The sequence below is a fragment of the Staurois parvus genome, unplaced genomic scaffold (assembly GCF_062004578.1).
Source record: "Staurois parvus isolate SC_StPar_1 unplaced genomic scaffold, SC_StPar_1.0 ptg000327l, whole genome shotgun sequence".
Taxonomy (NCBI): domain Eukaryota; kingdom Metazoa; phylum Chordata; class Amphibia; order Anura; family Ranidae; genus Staurois; species Staurois parvus.
In genome coordinates, this window is record NW_028318123.1 from 5,101,517 (window position 1) to 5,127,048 (window position 25,532).

Genomic DNA, 25,532 nt, shown 5'->3' on the forward strand with positions numbered 1-25,532 from the left:
TCTGATCTTCCTCTTCTACTGTCCCCAATCCATCTGCTGATAGTACAGTGGTCTAGGTGTCACTGTGCACATGCTCATTTTAGTGTGTATTGCTAGAGATTATTTTTTTCTTTGGGAGGGTGTATGTGATCAGCACAGGCCCAATCGGCACTGTCCAGACAGAGGGTTGGGTTATGCAGCCTCAGGGGACAGTCAGAGCAGAATGTAAACTTCTTACCAGTGCTCAACTGGACACTGATAGATGTCACAAGACTGCTATATACTACTGATGAGAAAAGGTATTTAGCAGTTTATATTTACTGAAAGAATTGGATTTCCATGCTCTTTGTACTGTGGGAGACCAGATATAGTGAATGCAGGGTCATAGGTTTAGTAATATTTTAAGGAAATATATGCATTTTATTGACATTTTGTTACATGAAAAATGCTATTAGTATTTATCGTAATCGGGTATATATGAAAAAGTACATGTAATATTCTGTATCAGGCCTCAAAATTTCCACTCACCTGCTCGCATTTGACGAGTAGAAATAACGTGGGGGTGGGGGTATTTTTTAACTTTTTTTTTGTTATTTTTTTTTAACTTTATTTTTTAACTGTAACAAACAGATGTTAGGGTGTCTCAAAATGTGATAGCCACTTCCTGACTACCTAACATCTTTCAATACCCTGTGCAAATATGTGCCCTGAACTGTGCTGTACCCTATACTAATACTCCACTAGTGTGTGGTAGCGACAGAAGCAGTCCTTGAGGCAGAGACCAGGTTGGCCAGGACAAGAGGGACAAAAAAAGTGTGTGTCACAGTTAATTCCATGTCTGCTACAGACATGACATCTTTTTTGGGGTGTCCTTTGGGTTGGGGTACCAGGAATGGCATCAGGAAAATGCCTCTCATGCAGCCAGCTAACTGCATCTGGGTTGCGGGTTTGGGCCATAGCACCTTCCGGATGAAAAAGGGCTGTGATCTATTCCTAGAATTTTAGGAAGGATCCACTATGTCCAGTTGCTTTGTAAAGCACAAAAGCGTTCTATAGAGCCAATCAAAATAAATAGATAGTTTTTTGTACCAGCATCTGCCTTTTCGGGAAACTAAGTACGGCTTCATCATCTGGTAGGTTATAGCCATGAACACAGAGGGGCTTCTCAACACCAGCTCCTGTGGCAATTTGGATGGTTGTGTCTGCGGGAATAGAAGACAGGACGAAAACATCCCGTTTGTCCTTCCACTTCACTGCGAGCAATTTCTCAAGCAGGCTTTTTCCCCCTTTCTAAGATGAGTATTTATAAGCTGTTGAGGGGAAATCCCGGCTATTGGGTCACACGGTGCCATATGCGCCAATTCCAAAATTGTACAAATGTCTAAATAGTGGCACGCTTGAATAAAAAACATTTCCACGTTTAAGTGGTACCCCATATGGAAAAAGGATGACACCAAGTCCCAAACTATCTTGCCACTGCTCCCCATGTAGTCTGGGCATCCGGGGGGGCTCCACGTGACTATCTTTTCCCTCGTAAATCTGAAACTTATATGTATAGCCTGTTGCAGTCTCACAGGTCTTCTACATCTTGACCCCATATCTGGCACGCTTGCTGGGGAGTAATTGTATGAATGCAAGTCGGCCAGAAAAATGAATGAGGGACTCATCAACACAGATGTTTTTCTGGGGAGTATAGATATCTGCAAATTTTTGGTTAAGGTGGTTTACGAGGGGCCAAATTTTGTGGATCCGGTCAAATTCAGGGTTACCCTGAGGATGGCAGACTGAATTGTCATTGATATGCATAAATCGCATTATATTCTCATATCTATGCCTGGCCATGGTAGCAAAGAACACGGGCATATGGTGAATCAGGTCTGTGGACCAATACAACCACAATTCGTTTTTTTTAGTAATGCCTATGTTGAGGGTTAGGCCCAAAAAAACTTTAAATTCAGAACCTGTAATAGGTTTCCATACAAATGATCTGGCAAGGTTTGATTTTGTGTTGGCAGCGATAAACTGTTGTGCATATAAATTGCTTTGATCTACAATCAATGCATACAGATCTTCCGTAAAAAACAGCTCCAAAAAATTAAAAAAAATTTGCGGTTTCCAACTGAATTCCGGGTTGGGCAGTGAATGGGGGAAGTACGGGTGCTGCAGAATTTGTGGGCTGCCAATCAGGATTTGCAAGCACATCTGGAAGGGCACTAGGGTCTCTACGGGCCTGTGTGCGAATTCTTGGTGGCTGCGGGACACTACTTGTGCTAGTCACCTCACCAGCTGTCCTGCACTTATAGGACTCGCCACGTCACCAAGTGATACTGCAGTGCTGGTATTTGAAACACCAGGATGTACTAGGCCACTGGTGCTCACCAGTTCACCAAAAGGTAGAGCGGCACTAGTACTGGCACTTTTCTGCGTATGAGAATCATCATGTGATTGTAACATCTCAGCAACCTGGGAACTGGATTGGGTATGCTTGACCTTAGCAGGGACCTCTTCTCCATCGTCTGAGCTATCTGTAAGGGTGCCGCTGCTGTCTATAGATTTGTATTCTGAGCCTGATTCTGTCAGTGATTTTTTTTCACTTCGCTCTCACCTGACATGCTCAGAATCCTGTAGACCTCTTCACTAGTGTACCTTTGCTTGGACATTTTGGCCACTATATTTATAGGTACCTAGTGCGACTCACGGGAAAAAGAGCACCTGGCTGTCAGGGACTGCTTGAAACGCTACAGAAAAATTTGCCTTCAATTGGTAACAGAGATCAGGCTTGATTCTGCGAACACTGCGGTTTTGTGTGCATTATATAAAGTGACAGTGATCTACTGACACTGCGCTTGCTGGGGGAGAAGGGGGGGTAAGCGTAGGGGCTAAACGCAGTTGCTGGTAGGTGCCAAGGCTGATCTCGCTAATGCTGCGTTTTTAGGGAAACTATATTAATGTGAATGCTGGTATAGTGCTGATCTGATCAGATATCGATCCATTCAGACACTATACTAGCAATGGAGGTTTATTGCGTATGTGAGCGTGTTCCTGGCAATCAAGAGGTTAAATGTGGTGACTGATGTAGTGATAGGCAATCTGACCCTATCTGGGAGGGGCGCTAACTGACGCTATTTGAACTTGCCAGCGACACTAATACAGTGATCAGAGAAAAAGCTGTACACTGTACTGATGACACTGGTGACAGGGCAGTGAAGGTGCCCAGAGAGAGAAGATTTCCTCTTTTCCTGTACCTGTGTAAATGTAAACACAGGTACAGGAAGTTCTCTGATAGGGCAGGGATCTATCATCCGATTTAGGCTGAACATTACTGGCCTAAATCTGATGACTGATCCCTTCAGCACTGAATCATGACATCTGCAGGTCGGCTGACTAGCGCGCCGCCGGTCACCACAGGAACTCGAATCATGTTTATATATGTGATTTTGTACATCCATTCTGCCCTGTAGCAGTATTTTTGACCACTTGTTTTTTTTTTTTTGCGGTTTTTTTTTTTAATACTTACATTTTTTTTTCTATAACATCTGCTTTTAAGCCTCTAATCAATATTTTATTTCCTTTAAAGCAGAGCTAAAAGTCCTGAGCTACTAGCCAGACCTTAAGAGTTACTTCCCACCAATTGCCCCACCCAGCCTCTACCCTGCCCTGTCCCTAATTCTGCCTCTAAACACACCCTTGTAAATTGTCTCATTAAATGACACTGTTAAATGTGTTATGCAGAATACAGTTACAAAACTAAAAAATAAATAAACACCCATCAGGTGTCTTTTACATCAGGTGTCTCATCTGAATCCCCCTTTACATCAGGTGTCCCCATCAGAATCCTCCTTTAGACAAGGTGTCCCCATCTGAATCCTCCTTTACATCAGGTTTTACCATGAGATTCCCCCTTTACATCAGGTGTCCCCATCAGAATCCCCCTTTACATCAGGTGTCCCCATCAGAATCCCCCTTTACATCAGGTGTCCCCATCAGAATCCCCCTTTACATCAGGTGTCCCCATCAGAATCCCCCTTTACACCAGGTGTCCCCATCAGAATCCCCCTTTACATCAGGTGTCCCCATCAGAATCCCCCTTTACATCAGGTGTCCCCATCAGAATCCCCCTTTACATCAGGTTTCCCCATCAGAATCCCCCTTTACATCAGGTGTCCCCATCAGAATCCCCCTTTACATCAGGTGTCCCCATCAGAATCCCCCTTTACATCAGGTGTCCCCATCAGAATCCCCCTTTACATCAGGTGTCCCCATCAGAATCCCCCTTTACATTAACTTCCCCCTTTACACAGGTGTCTTCATCAGATTCCCCTTTACACAGGTGTCTTCATCAGATTCCCCTTTACACAGGTGTCTTCATCAGATTCCCCTTTACACAGGTGTCTTCATCAGATTCCCCTTTACACAGGTGTCTTCATCAGATTCCCCTTTACACAGGTGTCTTCATCAGATTCCCCTTTACACAGGTGTCTTCATCAGATTCCCCTTTACACAGGTGTCTTCATCAGATTCCCCTTTACACAGGTGTCTTCATCAGATTCCCCTTTACACAGGTGTCTTCATCAGATTCCCCTTTACACAGGTGTCTTCATCAGATTCCCCTTTACACAGGTGTCTTCATCAGATTCCCCTTTACACAGGTGTCTTCATCAGATTCCCCTTTACACAGGTGTCTTCATCAGATTCCCCTTTACACAGGTGTCTTCATCAGATTCCCCTTTACACAGGTGTCTTCATCAGATTCCCCTTTACACAGGTGTCTTCATCAGATTCCCCTTTACACAGGTGTCTTCATCAGATTCCCCTTTACACAGGTGTCTTCATCAGATTCCCCTTTACACAGGTGTCTTCATCAGATTCCCCTTTACACAGGTGTCTTCATCAGATTCCCCTTTACACAGGTGTCTTCATCAGATTCCCCTTTACACAGGTGTCTTCATCAGATTCCCCTTTACACAGGTGTCTTCATCAGATTCCCCTTTACACAGGTGTCTTCATCAGATTCCCCTTTACACAGGTGTCTTCATCAGATTCCCCTTTACACAGGTGTCCCCATCAGATTCCCACTTTACATCAGGTGTCCCCTTCAGAATCCCCTTTACATCAGATGTCCCCATCAGAGTCCCGTTCTCTGGTGCCGCCATCTGCCCCAGTGTGCTGTGGTAAGCCCGCCGCAGTTTTCCTATCTCATGCCCCAGTTCCCTATCCCATGCCACAAAAATAGGATGCCTATACTGTGCTAATCCGTGCCACCCACAAATATTAGGCAAAAAGTGAGTAGTGCACCCAAAGCAACCAACAGGAGGGAGGAAGGAAGGAGAAAGATGAGGGGAGAGAAGGCAAAACATTGTAGGTGAGCAGGGGGAGGAAAAGGCACTAGAGGAATGTTGGCAGAACAAGGCAAGGATTTTTCTCAGGGAAAAGTGCATTTTACCGCCACTCCTATCTGGCTCCATCTCTGGACACACTCGCCCCCACATTATTTCCACTCGCAAAATGCAAGCCGGCAAGTGGAAATTTTGAGCCCTGCCTTAAAGGAATGGTGTACTTTAAGAAACACAGAGACTGCAATGGCTGAGTTATCCTAGATATTTGGCTGTCATGCTAAATCTTTGTTGTCAAAACTTTGAGTCTCTGACCTGGCACAGTTTTATGCAAATAAGGACTTCAGACTTATTTCTAATTTCATCTGCATGTGTGTTCTGTCTGTGACTGAAAATATCAAAGCCAAAAGGGTCATCATAGCGACCATAACATGGCAGCCCCTGTATATTCCTGTCATTGGGTAATGGGCTGCCCAACACAAAAAAGAGTCATTTGACGTTTGGAGGGGGACTTTTACAGAAAACATATATCTCTGGATATACTAATTGTTTTGACATGGCAGTTTCCACTGATGTTTACCTCCACTTATGTATTTTATATTTAAATTGAGACTGATTAGATTTTAAGGTTTGGACTAAGTTTTGTCACGAATGTTCTGCCTTCTTGCTTTGATTGTCAGTGTACATTCTCTTAACACTTTTTTAATTAACATGTATTGTTAATAGAGATGCATTTGTTTTTTCTGTTTTACAGGGTCAGATTTTTGAGACCTACAACATGGCAGCTCTTTGGAAATTGCCATGTATCTTCATATGTGAAAACAATAGATATGGAATGGGTACCTCTGTAGAAAGGGCTGCAGCCAGCACAGACTACTACAAGCGTGGAGACTATATCCCTGGCCTCAGGGTGAGCATCACTTTATTGGGTGTCATAGGATCCTATTTTAAGCTTGTGAACCATTCTCCTGTTGTTTTCTAGTTTGTTGTTTTTCTGTAACTGGTTCGGACTTAATACCAAGAGTTACCAGTTTGCCTGCCTTCTCACCACACTGGTGTTCAGTTTGAACTTTTTCTTCTGTTGTCACTAACCGTAGAGGTCTCCTGACTGCTAATCTTTAAGGATTGGCTCTTGAACGAAACATGTTTTTGCCTTCCACTTTTCTATAATGAGATTAGTCATCACAGAATAAATTGGTATTGCATGCTTTCAAATGATTTTTCTTTACACAGCCTTTGTAGTATTTGTTGAATTATTAGCTTAGTACCAGTTTAAAGTATAACTAAAGGCAGAACTTCTTCCTTTAGTTTTGGGCAGAGTGGAGATGGATTAGAACTCCTATTAGGTTCTTATTGCTGTCTCCCCATTAGAGAGATTCACTTGATTTTGTTCTGTTTACCATAATCCTTCAAAGTGAAAGTAAAAGAAAATCCCAAATTTTGGGTTGTCTCCAGAAAAGTAAGAGGGGAAATCTTCCAATGAGGACACTAGTTCTGGTAACCCGGGGGACCCAAGGGATTCCCTTAATTTGCAGGGACTGTTTTGGCTATGGGACAGGAAGTTAAGGTAAATCTTACAGATGGCAAAAAAGACGGGATATAACCCCCCCTTACTATATCCAAAATGAAAAAAAAGGTTTTGCTTATAGTTCTGCTTTAAAAATCCTTGGCTTAGAACTTGTAAGAAATACTAACTGTCATATTTTGGCAGATTGATGGTATGGACGTGCTTTGTGTCAGAGAAGCTACTAAGTTTGCTGCAGATCATTGCAGATCTGGAAAGGTATGTGTCTGTATATCTTTTTCGTTATGAATAAATGTGTCGATATTTCATCTATCTGTATTATAAAAGCATATTGAAAATGTGTGTTGTTATACATTGGGTATGGAAATGTAAATATTTGTAATTGTAATGATTGAAATTCTTTTGTTTTTGCTTTTTTCTTTGCAGGGACCTATTCTGATGGAGCTTCAGACCTATCGTTACCATGGACATAGTATGAGTGACCCTGGAATTAGGTAAATGCATGTACTGTGGCAATAGGAGTGGCAAGGTTATTGCTGGAACCATTGTTGCAGCATTCAGTAAGAGCTTAGTGGCTGTGCCGAGGCACATAATGCTCTCGGTGAGATGTGGTACTGTGCTATTGTACATATTCAACCCACCACTGCCCTCTGCTGTGTAGCTCAGCCTTTCTCAACCCTTTTTTGACACAGAGGAAAGCTTGGTATAACTTTCAGGTCTCAGAGAATTCCTGCCAGTAATTTTACTATTCACAGCTCATGGTACACAAGCATGGTGGTCAGCGAGAAGAATCCCTCCTTAGATCATTGGAGCTGGTGGTCACTTATCTGATAAAGAAATTACCCATTCCTCAAGGAACCCCTAACAAACTCTGGAAGAAAGCTAGAATTGCACAGATTCCTGGTTGAGGAAGGCTGGTCTAGGCAGTGCTGTGAAGGTACAGTATAGTGTCATTTCAGTCAGCTTATATTGTACAAGTGACTTGAAAGTTGTTGATGCGATTTTGCCAGCTTGTGTTTTTGCATATACCTATTTACATTTGGTTTTGTTTGATGTGTGTGTGTGTATATATAGAGAGAGAGAGAGAGAGAGAGAGAGAGAGAATAATTATTATATGCTCCTGTCTGTCTGAGAACCAAGCTGTGTATTTGGCGTCTACTGGAGCGGATTGATCAATAGAGATCAGACAAGTTTTTCAAATACATCCGATCCCTTTTTACCCGAGATCGTTTGTTTGGCATGTACAGCCTGCCTACAATCAACAAGCACACATGTCAGTTATGTCTGTGGGCTACATCATAGACTAAGCATGTTGATTTGCTAGCATGACTAAAAGCAATTGACTCTGTGGCCTTAAAGTGGTATTTCAAGTAAAACAATGTTTTCCTTTGAATTGAGTTTAAAGTATTAGAATCTCTGTCTTGTATTTATTGCCTTCTTTCTCTTCAGTAGGTAGATTTTTATCTCACTGGCAGTGGCTACGTAGACTGGTAGTGAGGGGAAACATCTACAGTACAATGGGGATGCAGGCAGCTATGAAATCCTTGTCTCTATTCCCATCACACACATTCCTGGAAACAGGGCTCATCAGTGGCAGGTGTTACATGCCTGACGAAGGGGTCTTCTGTGGCTCCGAAACGTTGCACTTGTTCTTTTTTGATGTGATCTTTCTGCAATAAAAGCCTTTGGATTTCATTTGGAAATCCTTGGTTTGCTGGTGATTGTGTATTTGGCTATGAAATCCTCACCGTTTTTGACCCTTTTTTTATTATAAATAGGGGTTCATACATCCTGGCACCAAGGTGTGGCAAGAATGTATGTTGAGCTGTGCACATGCAGCTCCATGTGCATTTTAAAGAAAGTCGCAGACAGGCGGGTGCGTTTTTGTTTTATTGCATACTAGGTTCAATAAAGAGCCTGCCTGCTCACAGTGTTTTCAACTTCGTTCTCCTTTACTTCATTAAAAATTGGTAAAGGAGTTATTGTAAGCCAGGACAAATAATGAATGATCAATACTTGTCCATGGTTTAACTTGTGACTGGTAACATGTCTGTGTATTTCAAAAGTGAGTGATCTGGTTCTGGCTGGAGAGCTTCAGCTGTAAAAACTGAACAAAGCAGTAACCCTCTACCTGCATGGCAAGCCTGTTTTTCTATGAAGGTCATCACTTCCAGGACTCCTTGTTCTTCTTTACACTGAAGATAGTACTTAATGACATTGGCTGCATGTTTGGGGCTGTCGTCCTGCCGTAGAATAAATTTGTATTTCTCCGCATTAAGGGCACCAGTGATCCCAACCAAATCTCTAACTCCAGTTGCAGAATTACAGCCCCAAACTTGTCAGGAAGCTCCATCATGCTTTACTGTTGCCTTTAGACACTCATTATGCCGTTCTCCAGCTCTTGGCAAACAAACTGTCTTCTGCTACAGCCAAATATTTAAAAATTTGACTCACTGGACCTCATTGCGCCTACGTTTTTCTTTCTGCACCCCAGTTTCTTATGTTTTTGTGCATAGTTGAGTCATTTAGCCTTGTTTCCATGTGCTATGCACAGAAACATAGGAACTCAGTTACTCTAAATGTGCAATTTATGCTTGAAAGTCCCAATTCTTAAATTTTTAACTCCGCAGTCCAGAGCAGCTGCTGCCATTTTTCTGCACTTCAGTTCCTATGTTTCCATGTCCTATGCACAAAAACATGGGAACTGAGGTGCAGAAAAATGGCAGCAGGTGCTCTGGACTGATGAGTTAAAATTTTAAATATTGGGACTTTTTCGAGCATAAATTGCACATGATGTATTGTAGATTTAAAGGGACATTACAGTGTTGTGAAAAAGTATTTGCACCTTTCTTGATTTTTTTTTTTTTGTCACAATTAAATGATTCATATCATCAAACAAATGTTGATGTTACACAAGGATAACCCAAGTAAATACAGAATGCAGTTTTTAAATGATGATTTAATTTATTAAGGGAAAAAACCTGCCTGGCCCTATGTGGAAAAGTAATTGCCCCTAAGCCTAATAACTAGTTGTGCCACCCATGGCGGCAACAACTGCAATTCATGATTTCATCATTTATAGCAAGTCATCCAGGTCCTGAAGCTGCAAAAGAGCCCCAGACCATCACTCTACCACCACCACCACGTTTGACTGTTGGTATGATCTTTTTATGAAATGCTTTCTTAGTTTTATGCCAGATGTAACCGCACACCTTCCAAAAAGTTCAGCTTTTGTCTCATCGGTCCACAGAATATTTGCCCAAAAGTCAAGGGTGGCACAACTAGTTATTGGGTTTAGGGGCAATTACTTTTTCACATATGGCTAGGCTGGATTGGACAGCTTTTTTCCCTTAATAAATGAAATCATCATTTCATATCTGCATTTAGTATTTACTCGGGTTATTAAAATTCGTGGATGTGTGATATGAATTTGATGTGAATATATAATATATGTAAAGTGATGCGAAAATTGACAGCGCTATGTAAGTACCTGTAATAAATAATAACATTTGTTTGATCTTTTAAGTGTAACAAATATGCAAAAATTATATCCAGAAGGGGACAAATACTTTTTCACAGCACTGTACCTATGTTTGTGAACACTGAGGATAGCGCTTTACATGTATGATTTTAGATTATCTGAATGTGGATATTTTATGTTGGCAGCTTTATGTTTACATTTTATTTAATGCTGAGATGTGATTTTTCTCCTTCACTGATGTGCGCTAATGATGCTATACTGATGGACACTGATAAGCTGCACTGATGGACACTGATAAGCTGCACTGATGGACACTGATAGGTGGCACTGATGAGGCACTGGTAGGTGGCACTGATGGGCATTGACAGGCATCACTGATGGGCGCTGAAAGGCAGCACTGATACATGGCACTGTTAGGCGGCGCTGACTGGCACTGTTAGGCGGCGCTGACTGGCACTGTTAGGCGGCGCTGACTGGCACTGTTAGGCGGCGCTGACTGGCACTGTTAGGCGGCGCTGACTGGCACTGTTAGGCGGCGCTGACTGGCACTGTTAGGCGGCGCTGACTGGCACTGATGGGCGACACTGAAAGGCAGCTCAGATGGGCACTGATATGTGGCATTGATGTGCACTGGTAGGCACTAATATGTAGCACTGATGTGCACTGGCACGAGGCACTGATGAGCACTGACATAAGGCACTGATGGACACTGACAGGTGGCACTGCTGGGGCTACACTGATCATCAGGGCACACTGATCGTCAGTGCCCTGATAATCAGTGTACATGTCCGCTCCGCGGAAAGCCGATTACCGACTCTCCTATCCTCTCGAGCTGTCAGCGTGACAGCTCGAGAGGAGAGAAATGCCGATAACCGGAATTTCCGTGTTTACATGTGATCAGCTGTGATTGGAGACAGCTGATCACATGACCGAGCCGACATCTTCGGCTGTTTCCGTGATCGGTGATCCGCTGTGTCCAAGGGACACAGCGCATCGCTGATCACCACGCTGCACGCTCCCTGAGCCGCACATGCGAAGTGAGAATGGGAGGACGTCATATGAAGTCCTCCCAGAATGAGAGAACCACCTTGCGCCCCGTCATATTACTATATGGCGCGCGGGAGGTGGTTAATATGGGTTTGAATTTTTCCAAATTCTAACCGTTATGCTGGTCATTCACAGTTTGAATTTTGGGAAATTCCTGCTTAATGGGTTGAACTTTGGGATAAGCAGACATTTAGATTTACTAAAACTGGAGCACTTACAATCTGGTGCAGCTGTACATGGTAGCCAATCAGCTTCTAACTTCAGCTTGTTCAGTTAAGCTTTGACAATAAGGCTCCACGTACACGGGACGTTTGGAAAACACTTCTGAACGATGGAAACTGACTGCTGGAAAACGTAGGTTAAAAAACGTCTGTTAGCTACGTTTGCATACCACGTTTATGCGCGTTTGCATTTAGAAGCGTTTTTTTAAGATAACCTCAGGAGACCTTCCAAAATGCCCAGAATGCACTGAAAAACAGTAAAAAATTAACTATTTCAGACATTTTGAGAGAAATAGAGGGAGCAGAAGCAGAGAGAGCAGTATGTGTTGAGATGACCTGTCTTTTCTGGTTATCTTCACTATGGATCCCATCATGAGCATAATGCAGCACGTTCTACCATTTTTTGGTGTACAGAGTCCATTTGAATACATGGAAAACACTTTGCATGCATTTCTGATGATGAAAAAAAGGCTTTGGACAGCATTTGGGTATGGAACAGTTAAAAAAACGCTTATAAACGCAAACACTTATAAACGCGGTTAAATGCGTTTACACACGTTTACAAGCATTTGGCATTTGAAACGCTGATAAAATCTACTCCTAAACGCAAGTTTGGTGCATTCAAAAAAACAACTGTAAACTCAACTGCCTGTAAACGACTGTAAACAACATAGTGTACATGGACACATAGGAAAACATTAGGGAGAGTTCAGGGGCTGCTGAAAAAAATGCAGAGAAGTTCCTAAACGTGAGTTTATCAGCTGCAGTGTAAATGAACCCTAAAACCTGGAAGCTGATTGGTTACTATGCAGAGCTGCGCCAGATTTTGCACTCTCCAGTTTTAGTAAATAGCCCCATTGTCCACAGGAGCCATGCAATTTTTATTTGAATCTTGGTGTGCAAAGGCATTTGGTGCACTCAAAGTAGATTTACATCTTGTATGGCTAGGAATATATTTAAATGAGTTTTTGGTACTTGGAGTTCAGCTTTAGTCCTCATGCACACTGGATGTTTTTACAGCGGCTGTTTTTGGCATTTGACATTTTTTTTTCTACAGCTAGTAAACCCCCCAGCATGTTATCCTATGTGTCCATGTACACATAGACTGTAATCAACGTTTTGTTTTGGCTGAAAAAAAACCCCAGGACTAGTGGGTTTCTAGAGAAGGTTTTTAGCTGTAAAAATGCTCTAATGCTGAAAAACGTGGCAAAAACGCGGTAAACTGGCGTTTTTGGACTTTTTTGACCAAAAAAAATATTTTTTTGTTAAAAAAAAATGCAAATGTGGCAAAACTTCGCTAAATGCTAATGCAAAAATGCTTAAAAAAACTGAAAAACACACATTTTCAATGTGACTTTACACCGTTAGCGCTACCAGCGTTCTGAAAACGTCCAGTGTTCATGAGGACTTAAATTTTGTACTTACTGGGCAAAATTCTGACAGATATGGAATGAAGCCATTAAATTTGGAGGACAACACTAAACTAGAAAAGCTACCATTTCTGGGGAAGTTGTGTGAAGTGTTCTTGCCTGCACCAGTAGTTTACAACTGGAGTGGGCGGCTCCCACTCTAGTTTTGAACATTCCGCCATTCATTCTTATGGGACCAATTTCACCACAAAAACGATATTTCGTGAACCATTCAACGAAACGTTCCACAAAGTAATAGCACACCAATCGGGAACAATCCGCACGTTTCGGTATATTACCGTCTATGTAGTGTAAAAACTGTGGGAGGAGTTAGAGTGGTAAATTTGGCTATAATAATAATAAGAATATATATGTGAGATAACAGTAAGTGGTCTTGCCATGCAAGAACACTTAATTCCACCACCAGATGTCTGCTCACCCCCAGTAGTGCGACCTCACATATTACTAATTTTGGTCTAACTGCACTTTTGGGCCCACAGTGGACACTGAAGATCAACTTGATGGATTTCAGCTGTTAACGCTGCATTCAGAGTATACTTCTCACCACCAATTTACCTTATAAATAAAAGACTTCACATAGTGTGTAAAACTTTAAAACATTTTATTGCCAAAAAATATATCCAAATGCACACTCACATGTAAAAGTTGCCTAAGTGCACAAAGTATAGAAAAGCTTTAACCCCTTTACGCCAGCCGCACACAAATGTGCGGCGTCCCGGTGTCTGGGCCTAGAGGCAGAGCGGCCGCACATTTGCGTTCAATATACAAAATATATATGTGCAGAGAGCGCACGCCCTGCACGTTCCCAGCACACATGTCCGGTACTCACGGAAAGGTCCCGGTCTCTTTCGATCGGGACCTTTCCCGATCATGTGACCGCCGTGACTACGTGTCATTCAGGCTGGCCACTGCTCCTCGAGTATTTACAAAAGTTTTGTCTCCAGTATTGGGGCTGCTCAGAACTCTGGGTGTATCGATTGTGGGTTTTCTAGACTATTATTCAGAGGTCAGACTGCTCTAGGTTTGAAGAAAGATGTGACCCTTATGGTGCATATTCTGGAACATCTGGGCTGGGTGCTCAACTTCAGCCCTGGAGCCAGTACAAAGCCTGGAGTATTTGGGGTTGGTCCTAGACACAGTTCAGGCAAAGGTGCTGTGCCTTCAGAGAGCAGGTCTGCAGTTTAAGGGCAAGAAGGTATCCTTCGATTCATCTCTGCATGAGGTTGCTGGGGAAGATGGTGTCCTCATTCGAGACAGTTCCCTATGCGCAATTTTACTCCAGACCATTACAATGCAACATTCTCTCCATTTAGAACAAGAAAGTTCCAGCTCTAGATTGCTGCATGCCTTTGTCCCCTGAGGTACATTATATAATCAAAAGTTTGTGGACGCCTGATAATCTCACTTTCTACAGAAAATGGCAAAAATCATACAACACTCCCTCCTAATTATTGAATGCAGGTGTTTCCAATAAAAGTTCTTGTTAATGTTACAGCATACAAAGAAATATTAAACAACTGTGTGCTTCCAACCTTGTGATGACAGTTTTAGGACCTGATTGTGCCCAAAAGTCAAGTCCAAAATGATATGGTTTGATGAGCTTCGTGTGGAGGAACCTGAGTTGCCTTCACAGAGCCTTGATCTCCGCCCTATTGAAAATCTTTGGGATATACTCAAAGGCCTATTGCGTGCCAGACCTTCTCGTTCAACATCAGTACTAGATCTCATAAGTGCTCTTTTTACTAAATGGGCCAAATTCCCAGACTCGCTTTCCAGTGGAACCTATTATATCCCCAAAGTGTTGTTCAGTTGTGTATCGATGTTCATGGTTTTGGAATGGCCTGTTTAACAAACTTCACAAACTTTTGATCATATAGTGTACTGTGGAGCTTGAATTGGTGGTTGGTAGGTCAGAATTTGGAGAAAGGGAGATACTTTTGGCCGGTGGCATGGAAGTTAGTAACCACCGATGCCAGCCTCTTGGGTTTGGAAATTTTGTGTTTGGTAGGATCCTGTATTTTCTCCAATCAGGTCTGGAAAATAAGTTGGCTATTGGTACTATTAAAGGCCAGGTTTCAGCGTTGGCTATTTCATTCCAGAGAGTCTCCTGTCAGTCAGCTGGTATGTCCTTGGGACCTGAACTTGATCTTGGCAGTATTGCAGAAACCACCATGTAGACCTATAAGGGTCTTCCTGGGAATGACAGCACAAATCAGGAAGTTGAATACTCTGTGCTTCCAGATGGGCCTAGGAAAGGGCAAGCGGCATCCTAAGCAGCTATTTCGTATTGGATCTACCAGTTAATCATTCAAGCCTGTGGTTTGAAGCATAAAGTCCCACCCACCTTTCCGGATGAGAGCACACTCTACTAGGAGTGTGGGGCATTGCTCAGTTGCTCAGGTTTGCGAGGCCACTATATGGCCTTCAGTTCATACATTCACAAGGTCCTACCAGGTGGATGTCAGAGCCGTGGAGGATTCGGCCTTTGGCCGCAGCGTTTTATAAACGGCTAAGTTGTTCCTGGGGGATTGATGGAGGTGGCTATCATGGTGTCACTAACCCTTCAGAGTTTATTTGTATTGCTTTAGGACATCCCACATAGTCACGAATAGCCTACTCTGTGCCCTGTGATGTATGGTTAAAAAAAAATATTTTTTCCTACATACCTGTACAGTCTATTTCTTGGAGTGCATCATGTGACAAAGGGGTTCCTTCCCTTTTTCTGGAATTTCATTTCTTGCTAAAAAAAATATGAAGTACTTCCTGTATAGGAGGGGTTTTAAAGGGGAGGACTTTCTCTCTGATTGGTTGACCAGCGTCCATTCACCTATAGGTGGCATATAACTGACATAGTCATGAATAACCTGCTCTGTGTCCCGAGATGTACTCCAAGAAATGGATTTTACAGGTGAGTATGTAGAAAAAAAAATCCAATTTTTGATTTGTGGCAAGAAAGAGCTTTGTAGTTATTTTAGACTTTCTTACTCAGTAATGTGTTGTGATTTGGTAATACCTATGTATTGCACTTCTTCGCTCATAAAGTGTAATTTTTTTTTTTATGATAGGTCCTCTTATGATTTTTATGTTTAAACAAGTGCTTTATATTTGTTTCCAGTTACCGTACAAGAGAAGAAATTCAGGAGGTGAGGAGTAAGAGTGACCCAATAACTCTTCTAAAGGACAGGATGTTAAACAACAACTTATCCAGCGTAGAGGAATTGAAGGTATTTGGTTTCATCCTATGTTGCATAGATCCACATTACCAAAATCTTTTTGTGTGTGTGCTTTTTTTTTTTTTAATATTATTTAGCAGATCTATTTTGTTTTTTCTTCTAATGTGCTATTTAACTTATTTGAATACATGTAATGTAAAAGTCCAGTTTTGTTGCAGAAAAAAAGTTGATTCTCTATGTACGTTTTAGAGTATTTAGATCACCTCATTGCAGATTCTTGCTTGCTGTAGTTCTGTGGATAGATCTGGGCCATCTAAAGACATTGTGAAGGAGGGATAAAGTGCAAGTACCCAGAAGTGTCTACACCTATCCGCAGCAGCCTTTAAACCTCCCTGTCACACTTAATACCAGGCCACTATGACAGGCAAGCACAGGTGCTTCCTTTTAGTACCGAAGCTTGCACGCCACCTATTACCTTAATGCCTTTTGCTGTTGGGGAGTGAGGTTGCCCATCTTGGTAATGGACCACTTGGAATGTGTGGGGCTGGGTTCACCAGCAACTTTCAAAGCTTTGCCTTTCAGAATGCCTGGAGATTTGGCTGTGACATAAGGCTTTGGGAAGCTGCTGCAGGTCTGTGCAGATTTTGGCCATGACCTGAGGGTTTGGGAGGCTGGAGGTTTTTTCTTTTTAAAATTCAGCAACGATTTTCAAACTTGAGTTTGCAAAGTATTTAGGAGTTTATAATGGATTTACAAACTCATCTGCAGTGCCTTTCTTCCACTATCTCCTTAAGCGTGAACTTTCAAGTTGGCCTGCTGTAAATTTACAGACTTGCATAACAAGCATTTAGTGGCTGGCTCTTGGGATCATGGCTGGCAGCCCCATCCAAAGTCTAGGAACCTTTAGAGCCATGTGGAATCCAGAACTTTTTTTTTTTTGTTCTGAAAAAGTTTTATACACTTATCTATAACTGTACACAATACAGGAGAAAACATGTAAAAAATGGCAGAAAACCATTACATCTTGTGTAAATCAAGTCGTAACAGATCCCCTTGCGCGTTCTCCCTCTACAAAGCCGCCTTCCTCACCTACACCACCTCCCTCCACGCCACCAAGCAAGCCTATTTCATAACCCTTATCAACACCCTCTCCACCTGTCCTCGCTGGCTCTTCTCCACTTTCAAATCCCTGCTCTCTCCCCCCCCCACCTCCACTTAGCACCTCTCTCACCGCCCACGAGATTGCCAATCATTTCCAAAACAAAATTGACGCAATCCGTAAGGACATTGTCAACTCACAATCTACCTCTCCACCCAGCCCCCCGCCCTCCATCATCCCCTCAACCCTCCCCTCCTCCGACCTCATAGCCACACTACCCCCCACTATGCCCAACGCCCCACACACTATCGCCTCCCCAATGCTCCACTCCTTCAGCCCAGCTACCCCTGAGGAGGTCTCTAAGGTCTTCACCGAAGCCCGCCTCACCACCTGCCCCCTGGACCCTATCCCCTCACAGCTCCTCCAGTCACTCCCTCCCATCATTCGCTCCCTCACCCACATCTTCAATCTCTCCCTCTCCACTGGCACTTTCCCCTCCCCTCTAAAGCATGCGCACATCACCCCCATACTCAAAAAACCCTCCCTTGACCCTACTGACCTGAACAACCTTAGACCCATCTCCCTGCTACCATTCACTTCCAAGCTCCTTGAGCGCCTGGCCTACAATCGCCTAAGCGCCCACCTCACTGATAACCTCCTTGATCCTCTACAGTCTGGCTTCTGTCCCCTACACTCCACCGAAACTGCCCTACTTAAAATCACCAACGACCTGCTAACCGCCAAAGCTAATGGCCATTACTCTGTCCTCCTGCTCCTTGACCTCTCCGCGGCCTTTTACACAGTCGACCACCCTCTCCTCCTTACTAAACTGCACTCCCTTGGCATCAGGGACGCTGCTCTCTCCTGGTTCTCCTCCTACCTATCCAAACGCTCCTTCAGCATCACCTATAACACTGCCACCTCCCCCTCTCTCCCCTCTCTGTCGGAGTCCCCCAAGGCTCTGTCCTCGGGCCCCTTCTCTTCTCCATCTACACCTCCTCCCTTGGCAAACTAATACACTCCCACGGCTTCAATTACCACTTCTATGCCGACGACACACACAAATTTACCTCTCCATCCCCCATCTCACCCCCTCTCTCTCCGCCCGCATCACCCACCTCCTGAACGACATATCAGACTGGATGTCGCTCCATTTCCTCAAATTTAAACCTGTCCAAAACGGAGCTCCTGATTTTCCCCCCAGCCTGCGCCCCCCCCCCCCCCCCCATCCTCTCCATCACTACTAACAACGCCACCATCACTCCCACCCCACATGCCAAAGTCCTGGGTGTCACCCTGGACTCGAACCTTTCCTTCCTACCTCACGTCCAATCACTATCAAGATCATGCAGGCTTCACCTTCGCAACATCTCCCTGATACGCACATTCCTCACCCCAGACACTACTATACAACTCGTAGACTCCCTCATCATCTCACGCCTGGACTACTGCAACTCCCTTCTCACTGGCCTACCCAAACAAACGCTATCCCCACTCCAGTCTATCCTGAACTCAGCGGCTAGACTCATCCACCTCACCAACCGCTCCACATCTGCCTTCCCCCTCTGCCAATTCCTTCACTGGCTCCCGATTGCCCAGCGCATCAAATTCAAACTGCTAACTCTGACCTACAAAGCCATTCACAACACCGCCCCAAACTACCTAACCGACCTGATACCCAAATACTACCCTACCCGTGCCCTTCGCTCCTCATAGGACCTCCTACTCTCTAGCTCCGATTTCCTCCTCCCACGCCCGATTGCAGGATTTCTCCAGGACTTCCCCCATCCTCTGGAACTCCCTACCCCAATCCATCAGGCTGTCGCCTACCCTCCTCACCTTCAGGCGCACCCTGAAAACCCACCTCTTCAGGGAAGCCTACCCCACCCTCACCTAACAACTGACCTCCTCCACTCCTCCCACCACTCCATCCCCCACAGCCATTTCCTCCTGTACCACTTTCCCCTCCCTAGATTGTAAGCTCGAACCCCTCGTGTATTGTATTGTTTCTGTCTTGTCTCATGTTCTGTCCCCCTCGCTATTGTACAGCGCTGAGCATACCCTTTGGCGCTATATAAATACTGTATAATAATAATAACAAAAAAATAACAAAACAAGCAATGGTATCAGAGTAGTACCAAAATACAGTATACCTGGGAGAAAAATAATTATGTTTCAATTCTAAATATTTTGTTGTGTCATACACCATCTCTTATTCAGCCGATCTAAAATAAAGTATATAACATCACAAAAAAGAGGGGGCAGTGAGAGTCCTGTATTATCCAAGTGTGAGTAGATTAGATTAGATTCAACTTTATTGTCATTGTGCAAAGTACATGTACAGAGCCAATGAAAGTCAGCATTCAGCCAGAAGTGCATAAATGGCCCATTTACAATAAATAACAATATAACAAAAATTGGGGTATAGGATATATAGTAATACCATAATCGGTGCAATGAGTAGTGCATTAATGGATGAAATATTCAGTAATGCAATGGTGAATAAAATATACAGTAATGCAATCTTGTCTAATGATTAGCTGTTCAATGCTTTAACAGACACAGGAAAAAAACTATTTTTCAGTCTATTTGTACAGGCTCTGAGAAACCTGTATCCTTTGCTCGATGGAAGGAGCATGAACAGTCCATAATTAGGGTGAGAGGCATCATTAATGATGCCCCTCGCCCTTTGTACACAGCGTTTTTTTTTATAAATATCCTCCAAGGTGGAAAGCTGAACACCAATAATTTGTTGGGTGGTTTTCACCACCCTCTGAAGGGTTTTGTGGTCTGAAGCAGTGCAGCTGCTGTACCACAATAAGGTGCAGCTTGTGAGGATGCTCTCAATAGTACAATGATAAAAATTTTCCAATATCCTGTAGCACAGACAGGATTTTTTAAGTTTCCTCAGAAAATATAAGCACTGTTGTGCCTTATTGATCAGGAAGGAAGAATTCAGAGACCAGGTGAGATCCTCAGAAATCAGAGTAGGGATTGCAATGATAAGGAAACAAGTATGAAGTACGGGCATAAAAAAATCAGGGAAGAGCAGTAGGAGGTGCAAGCCGGGGATCCTCCCTGGGGGATGTATATTAATCCCTCGGCACCGGCGCCTCGAGGCCTTTAAGGGTTCCAGAAGCTGGGAGGTGGGGTGGGGTTTTAGGGTCATGTGACTGCCGTGATTCGCTGTCACGGCGGTCACATGATCGGGAAAGGTCCTGATCGCAAAACAAGATCGGGACCTTTCCATGAGTACCAGACGTGAGATGGGAGCACGCAGTGCGTGCATTCTCAGCACATATGTTTTTCTTAATTACACGCAAATGTGTGGCCGTTTGGGGGTCAAGGCCCAGACACTGGGAGGCCGCATTTTTGCTTGCGGCCTGTGCCAAGAGCTTAATATGCACTATGGCGTCAATCCACTAAGCCAGAGTTGTCTTGATGGGGTGCTGGAATTCTGTAATGATTCATGATCGTGAAATACTGCCACGGTCTCTGTTGTGCGAAGCTTCTCCTCAGAGTTGTAGGGTGGAAGAGAGATCTTGCATGACAGGAATCTAGGTCATTTTGGTATACCATACAAATTTAGTAGGTGAGAAAAGTGTTTTCCATAACCTGGGGTACAGGCTTCTGCTGTGTTTAATATATGGATCGCGAGGGACGCCTTGTACTTGGAAATACGTCTTTCTGTTAGATGTAGAAAGCATGCAGCCAGATTGTAGCTCAGGTACACCAGGTAAGCTATTTGATCTTAGCAGTCACATCAACCAGGAAGGTTTGACGTTTTTAACAAGACCAGAAAATGTGACATGGTTCCCAGGTTCACTATTGCAACACCGACCTACCTTTGGGATTAAATGATTCATATTGTGTAACATATAAGGTATTTTGTGCCACCTTAATACAATATTGTATCCCATCCCTTGGATTCCCTTGGCGATAGAAGATTTGTGAGCAAAGTACTGAATTTTCTACTTTTGCTGGATCGTCAATTGGATTCCCAGCTCGGAATCCCTCTTCAGAAGGAGAGGTGAATTCTGGGTCTGATTCAACAGCAGGTTATAGATTAAGAAAAATGTATGACTCATTGGTGTTCCAGACTGACAGAGAGGGTCCAAGGAAGTCAATTAATGCAAGATACCATGGGGGAGATCTATTAAAAGCTGGGGCACACAAAATCTGGTGCTGCTGTGCGTAGTAACCAATCTGCTTCTAGGTTTTATTGCTGAGGTTAGAAGCTGATTGGTTGCTATGCACAGCAGCACCAGATTCTCTGTGCCCCAGTTTTAGTAAATTATTATTATTATACATCATTTATATAGCTCCAACAGTTTGCTCAGCGCTGTACATTACAATGGGAGACAGAACATGCAACAGTACAATAACAATACAATGCGATACACGAGGGGTTCGAGGGCCCTGCTCCTTGGAGCTTACAATCTAGGAGGGAGGGGATAGTGGTACAGGAGGAAATAGCTGTGGGGGATGGAGTGGTAGGAAGAGTGGAGGAGGTCGGGAATTAGCGGGTGGGGTAGGCTTCCCTGAAGAGGTGGGTTTTCAGGGTGTGCCTAAAGGAGAGGAGAGTAGGTGATAGTCTGATGGATTGGGATAGGGAGTTCGAGAGTATGGGTGATGCCCTGGAGAAGTCCTGGAGGTGGACATGGGAGGAGGAGACTAGAGAACTAGAGAGAAGGAGGTCTTGTGAGGAGCGGAGAGTGCGTGTAGGGTGGTACTTGGATATTAGGTCGGTGATGTAGTTTGGGGCAGTATGATGGACAGCTTTGTATGTCAGTGTTAGGATTTTGAATTTGATCCGTTGGGCAATCGGAAGCCAGTGAAGGGATTGGCAGAGGGGGGTGGCGGAAACGGAGCGGTTGGTAAGGTGGATGAGTATGGCTGCCGTATTCAGGATCGACTGAAGCGGGGATAGCCTGTGGCGAGGCAGGCCAGTGAGGAGGGAGTTGCAGTAATCAAGTCGTGATATGATGAGGGAGTGGATGAGCTGCTTAGTGGTTTCTGGGGTTAGGAGAGGTTCAGTTTAAGGACGTGGAGCGACATCCAGTCTATGTCGTTCAGTAGGCTTGTGATTCGGGCGGAGACTGAGGGGGTGAGGCGAGGGGTCGAGAGATAGATTTGCGTGTCGTCGGCATAGAGGTGGTAGTTGAAGCCGTGAGAGTGTATCAGTTGGCCAAGGGAGGTGTAGATGGAGAAGAGAAGGGGCCCAAGGACAGAGTCTTGAGGGACCCCAACAGAGAGGGGGAGTGAGGGGGAGGTGGTAGCGTTATAGGTAACGCTGAAGGAGCGTTGTGATAGGTAGGACGAGAGCCAGGAGAGAGCGTAATCTCTGAGGCCAAGGGAGTGTAGTTTTCTGAGGAGGAGGTGGTCGACTGTGTCGAAAGCCGCGGAGAGGTTGAGGAGTATGAGCACTGAATAGTGGCCATTAGCTTTGGTTAGCAGGTTGTTGGAGAGTTTGAGTAAGGCGGAAGAACAGAGTACCTTGAATAAAAAGTTGATTGGAGAGGGGAAAACATATAAAGAAGTGCAGAAAATGATAGGCTGCTCAGCTAAAATGCTCGCAAATGCTTTAAAATGGCAACCAAAACCTGAAAGACGTGGAAGAAAGTGAAAAACTACCATTCGAATGGATAGAAGAATAGCCAAAATGGCAAGGACTCAGCCAACAATCAGCTCCAGGAAGATCAAAGAAGGTCTAAAGTTACCTGTGAGTACTGTTACAATTAGAAGACGCCTATGTGAAGCCAAGCTATCTGCAAGAAGCCCCCGCAAAGTCCCACTGTTGAAAAAAAGACGTGCTGAAGAGGTTACAATTTACCAAAGAGCACATTGACTGGCCTAAAGAGAAATGGCGCAACATTTTGTGGACTGATGAAAGTAAGATTGTTCTTTTTGGGTCTAGTGGCCGGAGACAGTTTGTCAGACGACCCCCAAACACTGAATTCAAGCCACAGTACACTGTGAAGACAGTGAAACATGATTGCGCAAGCATCATGATATGGGGATGTTTATCGCATACCGGGGATCATGGATCAGTTTGAATACATCAGAATACTTGAAGAGGTCATTATGCCTTATGCTGAAGAGGAAATGCCCTTGAAATGGGTGTTCCAACAAGACAACGATCCCAAACATACCAGTAAACGTGCAACATCTTGGTTCCAGACCAACAAGATTGATATTTATGGAGTGGCCAGCCCAAGCCCCAGATCTTAGTCCAATAGAAAACTTGTGGGGTGACATCAAAAATGCAGTTTCTGAGGCAAAACCAAGAAATAGAGAAGAACTGTGGAATGTAGTCCAATCATCCTGGGCTGGAATACCTGTTCACAGGTGCCAGAAGTTGGTTGACTCCATGCAACACAGATGTACAGCAGTTCTCAGAAACAGTGCTTATACAACTAAATATTAAGTGATTCAAAGGAAAGCAAAATCTTCAAACATTTTTCAGTTTATATATGTGAATATATAGTGAATGTTTGCGTTTTTAATGATGAATACAAACACTGCTATTTTTTTGAACAGTCTAATATTCACTTTTCTTCAATTTTTTTAGAGGAACAAAACAAATGTGATAAATTTTTCTTTATGTTTTGATTTGGAATAGAATGTGTAGTGTTCCCAATGCATTTGTGTGTATGGAAATAAATGCTATTAGAAGGATTTTGAGCTTTATTCACTTTTTTCAACACACTGCTATTATTTTGAACACAACTGTAAGTATAGTATATGGGGAGAATTGTCAGTTTAAAGGAGCTGCTTCTTCTGATCCATGTTAAAGTGAGCGTGTTTGTTTGAAATCACGTTTTATTCTGTCCAACAGTGGGCCAAAATTGGATGCATAGAGAAATGCAGGGTCCTTGGTTATACTGGTTTCTGTAAGTGTTTTTGACAGTGTTTAACATGCAGTGAGATTTTGATTAGGAAATAGTTTAGATATTAAAATTCTGGGAGCTCTCTTTCAGTATGCAGTCCTTGAAAAACAAGGAGACAAATACAGTGTATTTCAGACTATAATAATGAGCCTCATCAATCTAATGACTTCAATAAATATCAAATCTTTTCTGTAGACAAAACATATAAGTTCTGTTGCTAATACACCTGATATTTTGCAGGAAATCGATGTCGAGGTGCGGAAAGAAATAGAAGAAGCTGCTCAGTTTGCCACCACCGACCCTGAGCCCCCTCTGGAGGAGTTAGGATACCATATTTATCATAATGAAGCACCGTTTGACGTACGGGGTGCAAACCCCTGGATCAAATACAAATCTGTCAGCTAAACATCAGTACTCCTAGTCTTTGTATGTGTACCATATACTCATATGTCTGTTACTCTGTCACCCCTTCAATGAGGACTGTGGCTTCGTGTAACCTTTCCCCACTTTACTGGGATAAAGGAGCAGGTAGTCCTTTTCAAGCATTTTATTCTAAGCAGATGGACTTCTAAGTGGTTGGAAAGATTTAAGTCTGCCAATAGCCTTAGATTCTTCTGGTGACACATTAAAGAAACTCCAGTGTCTATTATAGCATCGTATTCTATCCTCAGTACATTACTGAACAGTAATTTATAGGAACTCTCCTGGTTTTAAGTGTGTACAGACAGCTAATCATGTGTCTTACCATGTTTGCATTCTGCAGTCATTAAAATTTGGCCTTGAGTTATTTTTACTGTAATTTTTCCTATATAACTTTTCTGTTATAACTCCTAAATCAGTGCATCATTTTCTCATAATATATACAGCCCAAACTTGGTATCCTATTTAGTTTGATTATGAGAAAATAGGTTATACACATTTACAAATGGAGACTGGGGGGGGGGGGGGGCGAGTTTTCATATTTCATCTTAAGTTTGGCATAGTCCTACAGTATTCTGTTCACCCTAGTATTTGCAAAAGCTTCCCTAAAGTAGCAAAGGCTGAGCTCATCACTGCTAACAGTGGGAAGGAGAGTGCACTTTGCATATGCGGCTTTTGAAAGAGGGAGACGCAGGCTCTTGGTATGCTGGGGGTTAGCGTCTTAACGGCTGGAATGTCCTAGGAAACTAGCCAGGATAGGAATTTCTAGAAAATATGGGAGTGTTTAAGCTAGGCTTCAGCGCTACCAAAAAAGGAGTACATGTATGACAATTCCAGTAATCAACATTTTTAAAGCTGAACAGTTTTAATGAATATCAATAATTTATGCATAATTAAAATGGTCCAGCTTGAACCAATGACACTACGTATGTAC

The 25,532-nt window shown here is 43.3% G+C and overlaps 1 protein-coding gene across 2 annotated transcripts in view; it reads left to right on the plus strand.

Moving 5' to 3' along the window:
- PDHA1 (pyruvate dehydrogenase E1 subunit alpha 1) overlaps positions 1-24,961 on the plus strand; it is a 42,811-nt gene extending 17,850 nt beyond the window's left edge. For both annotated transcript variants that reach the window (XM_089683902.1, XM_089683903.1), the window contains 5 exons: positions 6,067-6,222; positions 7,024-7,095; positions 7,264-7,331; positions 16,132-16,240; positions 24,419-24,961. In XM_089683902.1, the coding sequence (XP_089540028.1) occupies positions 6,067-6,222; positions 7,024-7,095; positions 7,264-7,331; positions 16,132-16,240; positions 24,419-24,583 (570 nt within the window). In that variant the 3' untranslated portion in view covers positions 24,584-24,961. The remainder of the gene's footprint in view (positions 1-6,066; positions 6,223-7,023; positions 7,096-7,263; positions 7,332-16,131; positions 16,241-24,418) is intronic.
- Positions 24,962-25,532: the final 571 nt, after the last annotated feature.